At 44.0% G+C, this 16064-nt stretch overlaps 1 protein-coding gene across 1 annotated transcript in view; it reads left to right on the plus strand.

The window, feature by feature from the left end:
- MAP3K4 (mitogen-activated protein kinase kinase kinase 4) overlaps window positions 1-16064 on the plus strand; it is a 207067-nt gene that overhangs the window by 138097 nt on the left and 52906 nt on the right. Inside the window, exons 9-14 of the mRNA XM_065401448.1 lie at window positions 569-726; window positions 2921-3037; window positions 3419-3518; window positions 3624-3707; window positions 6295-6561; window positions 15016-15165. Of these exons, the coding sequence (XP_065257520.1) occupies window positions 569-726; window positions 2921-3037; window positions 3419-3518; window positions 3624-3707; window positions 6295-6561; window positions 15016-15165 (876 nt within the window). The remainder of the gene's footprint in view (window positions 1-568; window positions 727-2920; window positions 3038-3418; window positions 3519-3623; window positions 3708-6294; window positions 6562-15015; window positions 15166-16064) is intronic.

The following is a 16064-nucleotide window of genomic DNA, read 5'->3' on the forward strand; positions in this document are numbered from 1 at the left end:
GGATATTCCTTGCTAAAAGATTCTTGACTTATGTGGGTAGGCTGTGCATACCGACAGTGGGATGCATGTAGAAGAAAGAATCTCTGAGAACACCGCTATTATTAAGATACCTTTAAATTGGCACTAATTCTTCCCTCCACTCAGTAAGCCCAACATTGACATGCCATGGAATTCACTGTTGTCAGTAGTGGATGACAACTTGTAGTGAAAATGACACTGTTGTCAGTAGTGAATGACAGCTGAGCTGACTGTACTTGTTCGCATATGGGAGAGGGATTGGGAAGGAGTGCATATATAGTGGAGCTCCTCATGTTTGTGCAAATATCTGCAGTCTCCATTGTCTTTGCATGTTTCTCAGAATAATAATTTGGTGTCTCGTTCATCTTCCAGTGCCAAAAATTGCAGAGAAGCTTGCAGCATATTTTCTGCTGCAGCAAACAGAATATTACGGATAGTTCCCTCCATCTGCGTGGTATTATGTGGAATCTTTTGTGGGTGTGAAAATTAGGCCCCTTAATTACGGGTTTTATAACAAGTACAATCTAAATGACTTTTTTTCCATTTGCAGGTTTATTTTGATTATATGCGAAGCTGGATCCAAATGCTACAGCAGTTACCTCAAGCATCTCATAGTTTAAAAAATCTGTTAGAGGAAGAATGGAATTTCACCAAAGAAATAACTCCTTATATACGAGGAGGTGAAGCTCAATCTGGAAAACTGTTCTGGTAGGACTTCTTAAATCACTCTTCTTGTCCTGTCAATTTATTCCAGACATTTAGACCAGTTAGAGTCACACTGTATAATTCTAATGTCCTGATCTCTCAAAGTAATTTCTATTATGCTCCAGAATAATGTCACACACACAATTTTCTCTGTGTTATCAGTTCTAAGATTTATTTTAATTGCAGAATCAGGATCTAAAAATAAAAGAATACATAAATTCTATAAATAGGACTTTAGAAGCTACTTAATTGAATGTCTCAGTGGATTCCAGTTCATGCAGTTTTTAAGTGGCCATCTTATTTTTAACTAAATTTGTCCAGGTAGTGTTAGCATTGGCTAATATATTCTAGGATCCTGGAAGTTAGATAGATAAGACATGGAACTTATATGACCCTTGAAATTGACCTCCTATAGAGGACTTTCAAATTTCAAACTTGCGTCAGTTGAACTCACTATAAAAGAAACATGGTTACATTTTATATACCTTTTTATTGTTATACAAAATTAAGTTTCAATTTCTGACCATTTTTAAAATATCAAAATGCCAAGCAGTACTGCTGCCCCTTTTTGACCTGAGTGGGCAGTCAAAGGTCAGTGCCCTGGGGATATTCCAGTTAGGAGCAAAAATTTATGATGTAGTTGGGTATTTTTTTATTCAGTCTTGTTTATGTACAAGGAATGTACAAAGACCTGTTTTTCTGAAGGCAGAAGGAATGAAAACCAGGGGACAGCTGCTTTGCTTACAGCTGTAGCATCTTTCAACTCGTACCCCTGATCCTGAATCTTCCTTTAGGCTTCTCCCAGGGTTACACTGTGCTTACAGACAGTTGCTTGGCTTTTTTGCTGCCTCTGAGATCTCGTCTACATCTAAAACTTAGCTGTATTGTCCAGGCTGTGAAAAATGTGACACCCTGGCCGATATAGTTAGGCGTAGACCCAACTAGGTTGAGAGAAGAATTCTTCCATCTACCTAGCTACTGCCTCTCAAGAGAGTGGATTTACTGCACTGACAGAAAAAACCCTCCATTGCTGTAGTAAGTGTCTACACTGTAGCACTTATAGTGTAGACATACCCTGAGTCTCTGTTTCTTGTCTGCCTCTCTCCCCCCTCCGGTAGACTTTTTTCCAACCTAAAGACACCCACCCACATGGTCAGAACATTACCCAGTAGAACCCTCTGTACACAAGATGCCAGTTTCTGGGTAGAGTCCATTATGCCTTCTTTTAGATGTGGTTCCTTAACCATCCCTTACAATAGTTTTAAATGATGTGCACCCTTCACAGAGAGCAAATGTTAATAACCTATATGACGTTCAGTGGACATGTTAACACCTCTAAGGGTACAGGACAAGTAGGGCAGAAATCATAGAATATCAGGGTTGGAAGGGACCTCAGGATGTCATCTAGTCCAACCCCCTGCTCAAAGCAGGACCAATCCCCAGACAGATTTTTGCCCCAGATCCCTAAATGGCCCCCTCAAGGATTGAACTCACAACCCTGGGTTTAGCAGGCCAATGCTCGAACCACTGAGCTATCCCTCCCTCCAGCTCAACAAACAACAAATTTCAGCAGCTACAATTAAAACTGCAGAATATTTGCTCAGTTTAATAGAAAATATCTGTTTCCTAAGTTTTCTCCAATTAAAGTAGCTGTTCTGATTGTCCACATCCCATGTAAGCGGTTACTGGGGAAGGTTTCAGACCTGCTAAAATTCCAGAAAAGTACCACCGTTATGTAGCTTCCATTCAACTTCAGTGAATGAGTCAGAGCAAACTCATTCTTTCAGGGTTTGACTGTTGCCATATTTACAAATTTTCCAGTTCTCTTATTACTACTATAAGATGCCTAGTATAACCTCTCCTTCAAGCAATCATTGTTCAGCTCTATTCTTCTGCTATGTCAAAGAGAGACAGAAACTCATGCTGAAAACTTTGTAGTGGTTCTGGTGGCAGGACACAACAGGTACGCATGCTGCTGCAATAACTGAACCAGGGGTGGCCCCTTTTGTGGCAAGCCTATTTGACCTTGCTTGCCTTACCGGGATTTCACCCTTCCTTGAGAGGAAGGGGATACCCCACAAGTTGCTGAGACGGGGCAGCATGGCTCTCTTATGTGGGATACAATACGGAGGAAATAAAAGGAGTGTTTAGTGCATGAATGAAAGTGACGTTGCTCCCCATTTTCTTTTTGTTTCAGTGATATTGCAGGAATGCTGCTGAAATCTACAGGAAAATTTCTAGACTCTGGTCTGCAAGACAGCTGTGATGAATTTTGGGCTAGTGCTGATGACAGTACTGCATCAGATGAAATCAGGTATTCCAGCCTTCAATATCTGGTCTCTCTTATTCTGATGCTCCTTTAGTCCTGTCAAGGACAAGCTGCAGTATTTTAAACTTTTTGAAGCACATGAAAAAAATCTGCCCAAATCATCTCAGGGATTTTCAGTCTGTAGTTAGTAATTCATCTTTGTTTTGTGTATGTGAAAGCTAATAGCTTTGGTTATAGCTAAGGGCATGAGAAGCATTTTATATAATGTTCTCTCAGTGTTATTTTTATATTCCTGTGACGTATGTGTCTGAGCGATGTAAGTTCATTTCAGTTTGCTGCTTGTGCACATTTATTTTGTATTTTTTCAGTCTCTTCTTACTATTGTGTATTTAAAATGTAGTAACTTCATTCTAATCAACATTACAGGAGGTCTGTTATAGAGACCAGTCGGGCACTGAAAGAGCTCTTTCATGAAGCTAGAGAGAGGGCCTCCAAAGCTCTTGGCTTTGCTAAGATGCTGAGGAAGGTAAAGTAACAGTGGTGTTTGATCTAACTTACTAATGCTCCTTTTTATTTCTCTGCTTAAAAAACTTCAATTCAGTAAAGAGTTTCTTTTTATAACTGTCATTAGGACCTTGAAATAGCAGCAGAATTCACATTGTCGGCCCCCGTGCGAGAGTTCCTGAATGTCCTGAAAACAAAACAGTATGTGAAGGTAAAATCCATTTAAAGAAATGACACTTATATGGTTAATGCTAAACAAGGTATCCAAAACAAAGCTGTATGTGACTTAAGTGCATCTATTTCTTGCTGAATTTGTAGTATCAACTTCTTAGAATTGAGCTGTGGCAATCGAGTTAATTTCTTCTATTTTGAAAGTGCAGCTTTTCTAAAACCACCAGCATTTGTGTTAGCTGCAACAACTTTCAAATAATCTACAAGATTGGGCCAAATCTCCAGTCTGTATTCCTGGTATATCTTGTACTTGGAGGAGGAATCCTACAGTGGCAAGGGTGCTAGCCTAGGTCTCGGGAGACCTGGGTTCACTTGGCTGCTCCGACACAGATTTCCTGTGTGACATTGGGCAAATTACGTAGTCTCTCTGTGTCTCAGTTTCCCACCTGTAAAATGTGATTAATAGCACTTCCCTACCTCACAAAGGTTGTGAGGATAAATATGCTAAAGCATGTGAGGTACTCAGATACTATGGTAATAGAGTTTCCTACTGTGTCCTTTTGTCTTTGGTGTGTAAAACTTATAATGTACAATTTCTTCCTTGACAGTAGTCTGTTAACCTATGTGTGAACATAAGTCTAGTTAGTGTTAATCAGAGTTGTACATACATTTTGAGGGGAGAATAAAATCGTTAGTTTGAAATGGTTTTTTATTGCATCTATTCTGTAATGAGATCTTTTAACCTTCTCTTTTCCAAAATGAATTTTAGGATTTATCATCTTGGCTTTCTAAAAATGCATTTGACTTTTAATGTTGACAGTCTAGTCAGATCAGATGCTAATTAGTTTCACAAAATGTTTCTTTAGAAATAAAAAAGTATCAATAACAACCTTGTAGTTTAAAGTTTTTTTCCAGCCTCTAATCAAACTCGTTTAAATTGTAAAATTAAGAAACGTAATTTTAAAAATGTTGAGTGCAGTATTTGAATTTAGCCTTGTTGCAGAGGTCACATTTAGCCTAAGGAGTTGGGTTTAGGGGATTAAAAGTTCCTTAAATCACCTTTGCAGTGTCCCCTCCTCCCAACGGAGAGGCAGTGACATATTGAGGGTCCCTACTGCACTGTTTTCCTCTGTGCCAGGAAACTGGTATAAACATAGTTGTTTAAAATGATTTGTGTGAATGCAGATGTGGTGGAGGGTGTGGGCTTAGCTTTGAAAACTGAAAAACTAGTAGTTATCTAACCTTAGTCATCTTGAATGTTGTTAAATGTTTTGTTACATTCCAGCCAGTGCAGCTGTGTTTGTAAAAGCTGTTTATAGAAACTGTTTCCTTGCACAGGGAAACTAGTGTAGATGGGTCCTGACAGACTCTGAATAGAGTTTTGTCTTTTCTGCAGCTAGAAAAATGCTGACTGACATGTTAGGCCTAGGGGGTAGGAGAAGGCATTAAACAGGCAAAATTAAAGGAAGGATTTTCAGACCTCATTTATGAGGTCCCAAAACTACTGAAGGGATCATGATAAAGAGAGGGAAAAGAAAACTGACAAATTCTGGTGTTTGTGAAGAAAAAAAATGTGTAAATGGCTGAGTGATGTAATTTTAAAAATGGGTTATGCACGATAGCTAGTTTTTATTGTTTCTGCCATTAAGCAGTTATTAGGATGTGCCCAGGAAGGGAGGCAGCAGTCTTATTTTTTGAATAGTGTAGTCAGAAATGTAGTGATCTGTGAAGATCCGTTTTACAATGAACAAGAGGAGAAAGAATTCAGTTTCATTGGGCACTTGAATAGCATCATCCTTGGAGTTTTTGCTCTTTCCTCTCTACAAATTGCCTTAATGTGTGAGATCCATTATATATAACTTCTGACCATGCTAATTCCTAACTTAGTAAAAAGAGTTGTGGCACTGTTTTTTTGAATAAGAAATGTATTTACCATATGTAATATTTCTTAAATAATACTTTACTTAAAATGGAAATCTGTCCTGGGACTCTATCACAATAATACAAAACAAATTAACCTCTGTAAATTTGAGTGTCAGCAATAACTAAAAAGACAAGCCATTGTTTTGATCAGTCCTTTTATGCTGAGACAGTATGTGTTTCTGTCATGGGCTGTCAAGGAAAGTTATATGAATAGTTCCAGAATTTGAGTGAACTTCTCCCCCGAATTTTTTTTAAATGTTCCATTGTTTAAGCAGAAGGGAATTAATTTTTAATGTCATGCCAGCCGTGACTTGTTTCTTTGTTCCTTATAATGATTTTAACATTGGGAAGGGACATCTTTTTAAACGATACATCTAAAATAATCATTTGAAGATGTGTGTGGGAGCAGCTCTGTATTCTAAGTTGCTATGGCATCACCATACTTACAGTGTGTTACTTTGATTTTTAGCATACAAGTCATCAGCACAGGTGGTGTGATGTGATTAAAAGTGGGTATATTGCTAGAGTGGCTGCACGCCTAGAGATATTACCAGTTTAGCGATATTTTCTATACTTAAAATGGGGACTATGTCTAGAGCTGAAATGACCATTTTAAGCGGACTCTGCTGTGTGTGCAACATACTGAGAAGCTGAGTGGTGGTGTGCAGTTTTGCTCACTGAATGCCATTTTATTCTTTCTGCAGGTGCAAATCCCTGGACTTGAAAACTTGCATGTGTTTGTCCCAGATAATCTTGCAGGGGAGAAATCTGTGATTTTACAGCTGCTAAATGCAGCTGCAGGAAAGGATTGTTCTAAAGATTCAGAGGAGGTTGCATATGAGGCCTACTTACTGATGACCAAGCACAGTGATAAAGACCATGAATTAGATGACAGCTGGAGCACATGGGAAGGACAGCCAGTCAAAATAGTGCCTCAGGTGGAAACTGTTGATACCTTAAGTAGCATGCAGGTACGTGTTTTCCATGTTATGTCTACTTTTACTTGGAGGTGAAGTGCTTCCAGAATAATAACCATAGATGTTAAATGAGACATTCTGCCTTCTGTGACTAAGATGTATTGGAAATACACCTCTACCCCAATATAACGCTGTCCTCGGGAGCCAAAAAAATCTTACCGCGTTATAGGTGAAACCGTGTTATATCGAACTTGCTTTGATCCACTGGAGTGCGCAGCCCTCCCCTCCCCCCGAGCGCTGCTTTACCGCATTATATCTGAATTCGTGTTATATCGGGTCGTATTATATCTGGGTAGAGGTGTATAATAGTAACCAAGGACAATAAATTAAAAATGTTCTTGTTTTGATATTTTATCTCTAAATATATGTTATTGCAGGAAGTGAACATGAGACTATTTTCGAAAGCAACATTTTTATTTCCAAAAAAAAATTCCTTCCCTATTAAATCAAAAGAATTAATAAATTATTCACAATAGAGCTGCTCAGTATCAGATGTATAGTTAGAGTGATAGTGTTTTGTTTTAGCAAAAAGCCATCATATCTTGTGAACTGATAGGCCATTGTTGTTTGCTTTGGGTGCATTAAGTCATGAGGCCAATTGCTTCGGATGCTGGGCAAATCACTTACTCCAAAATATTAATTAAAAAATGGGTGCCTCAAATTAGACTTCAGTTGGTGTTATTGGATGCTCAACATTTTTGAAATTCAGGCCACTTATTTAGGTTGTAACTTTAGGCACCGTTTTTGAAAATCTTGACTTTAATCTCTGTGTCTCAGTTCCCCATGTGTAGAAACTGAACGAATAGTTCACTATCCCACTGGATTGATGTGAAATGGAATTCATTCATGTTTGTGAGGTGCACAGATACTAAAGTGATAGGAAACTTGTGAGTAGCTAAATATAGGAATTCCTAAGCTCTGCGGGAAGAAATCTTCCCATTCGTACTCTGAGCCAGCCGGGGGTCCCTTCCACCATTCCCTCTGCTCCACTATATGCAGCCAGGACTCGCCTCCCCTGCTGCCCACAACCCCTACCACCAGAGCCAAATAAGATTTTTCCTCCCGATGTTCTCTACACTTCCTCACATCCCTACCCTGATTCAGCTCCCTTATGCCCTGGCTCTTTTACCTCCTAAACCGGCTTTGGCTTGCCTTCAGACTTCCTGGGCTGACCCACTAGTTAAGTGTTAGAATTCCTCTTCCATGTATATGGCTGTTTGTCATGTACAGACATTGCTTCTTGTTTGTCAATACTACAGACTGCTCAGTGATAAGTATACACTAATGATAGCTGATCTAGTCTCCGATAACGTCCTTGTTAATATTTTTTTTTACAGATATTCTAAAACATCAGGCTTTTTTAAAGTTATTATTTATTTCTTCAAGAAAATCACAAGACACAGAATTTGGTTTGGAAATTATATCCACCATCTAATATATATGTAAAAAGCATTGATTTTTTTTTTGAAAGGCTATGTTTAAAAAGTAAGGAAGTAAAAAATTTAAAGTAATATATGAAGACCTACTAAATCTTCCACACTTTCTATATTCTAAACTGCAGGGAAATGTTTAAAAATTATGTATTTTCATTGAAAATTAAAAGCAATATTTCTGAAAACATTTCTGTTTAAATCTTAAGCTTTGTAAAAATTCTTTTTAATATAAAAAGTTTAATCCTAAAAATAATTGACAATGTCCCTTCAATTAGAATCGAACATTGTTTTTGTTTTATACTGAAGTACATTATGAATGAGAGTCATGATTCTGGAGTAGTAACTATGTAGATGAATTTGGACTTGGTCTGCTGTAATTAATACATTATTACAACTGGGTTCTTGAAGTTTGTCATTAACAGCTCAGAGTGTGAATTGTGACCTTGTCTTTGCTCTGGGACCATCTGTTATCTTATATATCTTTGCAGGTTTTGCTGAAACACTGAATGTTAGCTCCTAAAGGATATATGCATATTTTAGGAATTCACAAGTATAACATAGTTCTTCTTTGAGTGCTTGCTCATGTCCATTCCGTTGTAGGTGTGTGGGCTCACCACATGCACCGGTGCTGGAAGTTTTTCCCTCAATGGTATCCGTAGGGGACCGGCTCTGGAGCGACGCGCGTATGCACTGGTATAAGGGGCACCGCTGACTCCCCCCAACCTCAGTTCTTTCTGACCGCCAGTGACGGTGCTGGAATGTCTTCTTGCCTCGGCAAGCTTATTCCTCTCAGCTGTGCCTAGTTGTGAAGTTTCTGTATATACTTGTTAGAAATTTGTTAGTTTTATAGTTCCCTTAGCGTACACTTAGTATTAGGTTGTTAGTCCCGAACAGGACTTAGCCTAGGGACGGGGCATGCCCCGGTCCCCGGGCTTCAAACCTTGTGACTGTTGCAAGAAACCCATGGCAGTCAGTGATCCTCATCGAAGCTGTTTGAAGTGCTTAGGGGAAACCCACATTAGTGACACGAGCTTCAGAGCGTGGACCAAAAAGCAGTGGGACATTAGTCTCTAAGCGCTTCTTGTGGAGTTGGCCCTTACACCTGCCTCAGAGTCAACCAAATCAGACTTTGCTCCTAGCACTGCAGCCTCAGTGCGGAGTGCGCTGCTGGCACCGGCCTCAGACCGGCGCTGATCCCCATCCCCAGTACCGGCTAAAAAGCAAAGAAAGGTTAGGAGGGGATGTTCTCTTGTATCCCGTAAAGGGAAGGAGAGGGCCGGAGGAGAGCAAAGACCTGTGAGGGGCTGCTCTTCCCCTCCAGACGGAGGTTGGGCTCCGTCTCCTGCTGAGCGGTTGAGCCCACTCCAAGACCCTCTCACTACCCCAGGGAGCAGCAGTGGCACTTGGCACTTGGCGGTGCCGTCCACACCAGAGGCCTTTCAAGCTGCGAAGGACATTCTGTCCCTGCTGGGGCAGCCCATGCCGATCATGGAGGTGCCCTGCTCTAGGGGTAAACCTCCCTTGGGACCCTTCCAATGGTCCCCATCAGTGTAGCACTGATCCTTGCCGCTGGGGGTGCCCCGCCAGAACTTGCCTGAGCAGAGCCATCAGCCCACAGACATTGGTTGGTTTGCCTGCCAGAGTTCCCGGCGTCGGCCCCCGGGCTCGAGGCGGCGATCGCGAGGGGGCTGGCGCAGAGGTGCGGCACCAGTCCCCAGAACCCCAGTGCTGGGAGCAACCAAGCCACTCTCCCAGCTCACTGCACCGCTGCGGAGGGTCAAGACGCCAGAGCCCGATCAGAGTACCACCGGTATGGTTCACTATGAGCACGCTGATGGTCTCCAACACATCAGTTACTCGCTCACATTCCCGATCTACGGAGCAGCACTGCTCGCTAAGTGTAAGGCATCAATAACCGGGGTACCGTCGCCGATCTGCCGAATGCCACTGCCGGTCACCGGGATTGCGGCACCCAGAGCCATCGCCCTCATACAGAACCTCAGCGGAGGTCTGGGGCTAGAGCTGAGGGGATCGGGGTAGACAGGCAGCCTCAGCACCATCCTGGTCCCTCAGGCATGTATCCCCCTCCTTGTGCTCTGACAGCAAGGAGGAAATCCTGCCCATGGGCCAGGGCCACCCATCGGGGGCACTAGCATTCCCCGCTGGGCCACCAGTGGCAACATGGCCCCAGGGCCAGTGGCCTGCCCCCTGGCAATTTTGGAACCCCTGGAAATTTCCCCAACAATCGCGGGGGCATAGGTCAGCCTTGGGGGCATCCAACAAATGGTCGGCAACAGTCTCCTGCACGCCCCCTGATTTGGATGCGGAGTCAGAGCAGGCTCCACAGCTTCAGCCAGCCTCCACTGAGGCTCCCATGGCAGAAATGGTGCAGTTGGCAGGCCCACCTGTATCTGCCTCCTCGTCGTCTTCGCCTGATGAGGGATAGTGGGGCCCTCTCACCCGGTTCCCCAGGATGATTCCAAGGCTCACCAGGAGCTCCTGAAGAGGGTCGCCTCAAACCTGGGGCTGGAAGCCAAGGAGCTGGCAGACCCCTCGGACTTCCTGTTTGATGTACTGAGAGTGGCAGCCCCTGCCACGGTGGCATTGCCAGTGCACGAGGGAGTGGTGAAAATCACTAAGGACCTGTGGCAGACACCTTCCTCACTGCCCCCCATCTCCAAGCGGGCAGAGCGAAAATACTACGTCCCCGCTAAGGGGTATGAGTATCTTTATACCCACGCTGCCCCAAGCTCACTGGTTGTGTCGGCAGCCAATGAGCACAATAGACAGGGCCAACCGGGATCGATGCCTAAGAACCAGGAGGCAAAATTTATTCTACATCCAGCCTCCAGCTGAGAGTGGCTAACCATCAGGCCTTGCTTGGCCACTATGATTTTAACATCTGGCAGTCCATGGCCAAATTCTGATTAGCTGCCAGAGGAACCTAGGAAGGAATTCCTGGCTATCCTCAATAAGGGCAGGTTGGTGGCCAGGGCAGCCCTCCAAGTGGCCTCAGATGCGGCAGACTCTGTGGCCCAAACTATGGCTTTGGCCATTTCGAGGAGGCAGGCATCCTGGTTGCAGTCGTTGGGCCTTTCAATGGAGGTTCAACAGTCCATCCAGGACCTCCCATTCGATGGCCTGGCACTGTTCTCTGAGCAAACAGACAATAAATTGCACGGCCTATAAGACTCGAGGGCTACCTTGCAAACCCTGAGCCTGTACACGCTGGGGCCGGCAAGGAAGTAGTTTAAGCTGCAACAAATCCATAGGTTTGGGAGCCAGTCTTGGTCAGAACCCTTCTGCAAGAAGGGAAAGGGCTATAAGTGCCAGCAAGGCTACCAGCCAGCATTCTCTGCTCACTAGAGCTCCACCCGTAACCAACTGGGTGGTAAGCAGGCATTTTGAGGGTGCGCTCGAGTATGACCTTCCAGCTTGTGTCCTGGATCCTGCTCCCCTGTTATTTTCCAACTACCTGTCCCCCTTCCTCCCCGCCTGGGCCTCTATAACATCAGACCAGTGGGTCCTCAGCACAGTAGCGGGGGATATACCCTCCAGTTTATTTCTATCCCCTCCTCGAGCCCCTTCTCTCCCCCCCGGTCCCTCTTCAGGGACTCTTTTCAGAGGCATCTGCTCGCTCAGGAGGTGCAAGGCTTTCTGCAGGTGAGAGCTGTGGAGGAAGTCCTATTGCATTTAAGGGGCAAAGGGTTTTACTTTCTCTATTTTTTAATCCCAAAGGCCAAAGGGGATCTACAACCCATCCTCGACCTGTGGAATCTCAACAAGTATTTCAAGAAGTTGAAGTTTTGCATGGTCTCCCTGGCCTCCATCATTCCTTCCCTGGATCTGGGAGACTGGTACTCTGCCCTCGATTTGAAAGCCACTTACTTTTACATATCAATATTCCATAGTCACAGACAGTTCCTATGCTTCATAGTTGGGACTGTCCACTACCAATATGCAGTGCTCCCTTTTGGCCTAGCAACAGCACCAAGAGTGTTTACGAAATGCATGTCGCTGGTTGCGGCCTACCTCAGGCATCAGGGTATCCAGATTTACCCGTGCCTTGATGACTGGCTCATCAAGGGCCGGTCCAGGTCCAGCACAGCGTCAATATGCTGCAAGCCACTTGTCGAACTCTGGGCCTGCTGATAAACGAACAAAAATCAACGTTAATCCCAGTCCAACAGATACAGTTTATTGGGGCGGTACTTGACTCTACCTGAGCCAGAGCATTTCTACCAGAGGCCAGATTCAGGGCAACGTCACATCTAATTGCCAGCGTCTGCACACATCCGCTCACCAGAGTCCAGGTCTTTCTCAGACTATTGGGTCACGTGGCAGCATGCACGTATGTTGTCTGCCATTTGAGACTCAGGCCGCACCCCCTTTGAATGTGTCTAGCAGCAGTCTGCTCCCCAGCCAGGCATCGCCTGGACATGGTCATCATGGTCCCTCCGAGGGTAATTACCTCTCTGCAGTGGTGGACCAACCCGAAGTTGGTGTTAGAAGGAGTGCTGTTCGAGAGTCCATGACCCACGGTCTCCCTGTTATCGGATGCATCTGACCTCGGTTGGGGAGCGCATCTCGGTATGCTGCGGACTCAAGGGACATGGTCTTGAGAGGAGCTCACATTACATATAAATATCAGGAAGCTTATGGCCATCTGACTAGCTTGTGATGTCTTCCTTCCACGGCTGTCCGGAGTTGACCTGTTCGCCACTAGACAGAACAGAAAGTGTTATCAGTTCTGCTCTCTCCAAGACCTCGGCAGAAGCTCCCTTTCCAATGCTTTTCTCCTGTCATGGTCGGGAGACCTGATGTATGTCTTCCTGCCAATTCTGCTTATCAGCAAAGTCCTCTCAAAAATCAAGAGTGACAAGGCGTGAGTCATTATGATCACCCCAGTGTGGCCTTGCCAGCATTGGTTCTGAACGCTCATGGAACTGGCTGGGGTAGCTCCATGGCTACTGCTCAGCCGCCATGACCTACTCTTGCAGGATCATGGTCGGCTCCTGCACCCGAATCTTACCTCTCTCCACCTCACAGCTTGGATGCTGAGTCCGGAGGAACAGGCCTGCTCTAGTCAGGTACAGCAGATTCTCCTGGAAAGCAGAAAGCCCTCCACCAGAGTGACTTACCTGGCAAAGTGGAAGCGTTTCTCCTGCTGGGCGTCGGAGCACAACATCTCCCCAACCCAATTGTCTTTGCAATCCATCCTGGGTTACCTGCTTCACTTAAAGCACCAGGGCCTTGCCTTCTCGTCGATCAAAGTGCACCTAGCAGCCATATCAGCCTTCCATCCTTGCGTCCAGGGTAAATCGGTATTCTCGCATGAGATGTCGATCAGGTTCCTGAAGGGCCTTGAATGGCTCTTTCCGCCGATCCGGAACCCGGTCCCCGAATGGGACCTCAACCTAGTCCTTTCCAGGCTCAGAGGTTCCCCCTTTGAGCCCATGGCATCTTGTTCCCTTTCCCATCTGTTGTGGAAGGTTGCATTCCTTGTAGCGATTACCTCAGCGAGGCGTGTATCTGAGATCAAAGCCCTTACTTCGGAGCCACTGTACACGGTATTCTACAAAGACAGGGTCCAGCTGCGGCTCCATCTGGCTTTCCTGCCTAAGTGGTGTCTCATTTCCATGTTGACCAGGATATCTTCCTCCCGGTGTTCTGTCCAAAGCCTCACTCGACCAATGGGGAGAGGCGGCTGCACACTCTGGCTGTCCTAACTGGAATGCACCAATCCCTTCCGCGTATCGCCCCGCTCTTTATCGCGGCAGCTGACAGGATGAAGGGCCTTCCGGTGTTCTCTCAGACGATTTCGAATTGGATCACTGCCTGCATCCGTACTTGTTGTGACTTGGTTTAGGCTGTGCCTCCACCGATAGTGAAGGCTCTCTCAACTAGGGCTCAGGTGTCTTCGTCTGCCTTCCTGGCGTGTGACCCTATCCAGGACATCTGCAGAGCCGCGACGTGGTCTTCAGTACACACGTTCACGACACATTATGCCACCACTCAGCAGGCCAGAGATGACGATGGCTTTGGCAGAGCTGTGTTGCAATCGACACATCCATGAACTCCTACCCACCTTCGGTGGTACTGTTTGGGAGTCACCTACAATGGAATGGAAATGAGCAAGCACTTGAAGAAGAAAAGACAATTACCTTTTTTTTTTTTTTTTTTTTAAACTGTTGCTCTTCGAGATGTGATGCTCATGTCCATTCCATGACCTGCCCTCCTTCCCCACTGTCGGAGTTTCCAGCAAGAAGGAGCTGAGAGTGGGGGGAACTGGCGGCGCCCCATATATCAGTGCATACATGCGCCGCTCCAGAGGGCGCCAGAGCCAGTCACCTACTGATACCACTGAGGGAAAAACTTCCGGCACTGGTGCATGTGGCGAGCACACACCTACAATGGAATGGACATGAGCAACACATCTGGAAGAACAACAGTTACGAAAAGGTAACTGTCTTTTTTCCTGCTTAGAAAATGTTTGTTCATGTTGCTAAAGCCTCTACTGTAGCATGGATGAAATCTGCTTATTCCCGGCATTTATCACCTATTTTGGGTGACAGTGTAGTTATTTTGCTAACAGGCTAACTTTCCAAGTGTAACTGGTTGGTTTGAGAATTCCCTGGCATAGTTTTCCCCAAACTTCTGAAATCTGAGCTCCCCTTCAGGAAATGAAACCTTTTATGTCTCCCTTGCAACCCAGTGATGTGGTGTTAAAGTCCTACCCATCTTAATTTATGTATTTTATGCTTATAAAAATGATTCAGGAAACATACTACTAGTCAAAGCACAATTGCCAAAGAAGAACTCTTTGTGTAAATGTAGTATCCTTATAGTATCAAAGAATAAGATTTATAATAATTTGGGTTCCAGAAAACATTTGGGAATAGTAAAATTGCCATTATGAGACAGCCTTTTCATAAAAATGGCTACCAGAGCCTATTGTAGCTGTAAGAACTTGACAGTATCATCTTTGGCAGTATGTTTAATCTTGTATTCCTAGGTTGACAACCTCCTCTTTGTAGTCATGCAATCTGCCCATCTTGTGAGTCAGAGAAAAGCTTTCCAACAGTCTATTGAAGGGCTTGTATCTTTACATCATGAACAGACATCCAGCCAGCCAGTCATTGCCAAAGCATTGCAGCAGCTAAAGGTAAGCAGCCTTCTAATTTATTTCCAGGAGGGTCGTTTATTGTTTTAACATTTGAATCTCATTCACTGGTATAAATTAAAACACAAATGGCTCAAAAGCTGTTGACGTGATTTGACTCCAGTGATGATGATGATAAACCAGTACTCTGGATTTGTACTTTGTACAAGTTGTTGTAGGTCGTGTTTTCTGTCCAGTCTCCATTGCGCTCACACAAATCACTTGTGAATGCAACTTTTGAGCAATATCATGTGCATGTACAAGTCATAGAATCTACACACAAAAAATAGGAAGCCAGTCTGTACTACAGTAGACACATGAACCAAGGCAAAACGAAAAGTTTCATATAAAGGGGTCACAGAGTTGAAATGAAGTAGATTCTCTAGTTCTTGCAAACTTCCTGTGTTCAAAATGTCAGAAAAACCAAACTTCATTTATTATATATAATATAACTTTATAGATGATGAAAAATAAGGAGAATTTTCAAAACTGTGGACAGCAAACATTAAAATGTTTTTATGTGACATGAAAGTGGGTAGGCCTACAAAACCACAGAACCAACAGAAACTAGGATTTACTAATTAAAGGTGTCATGGCTGTCCCCAGATTTCCCATTGAAGTCTGTGGCACCCGTGCCCACACACCCACGGATAGAATTTGACTCTGTGTTATGTTTTATATAGATAGTAACAGTAGTGTTCTTTTTCTAACTCAGCCAGCTCTTACTGTGAAATGTAGTTTCTGAGAATGTGGCATTTATTAATTAGCCATTTATTTATTTATTTCCCAGAAAACTATAGATTTTGGTCAGAATTTGATAAAATAGCACTGTAGCCAAGAAACAGTATTTTAAGCAACTGTTTGGTTTGTATAGATCTGCATGAGTTAGGAATTATTGACGA

This window comes from Emys orbicularis, chromosome 3 (assembly GCF_028017835.1).
Source record: "Emys orbicularis isolate rEmyOrb1 chromosome 3, rEmyOrb1.hap1, whole genome shotgun sequence".
NCBI classification, from domain to species: domain Eukaryota; kingdom Metazoa; phylum Chordata; order Testudines; family Emydidae; genus Emys; species Emys orbicularis.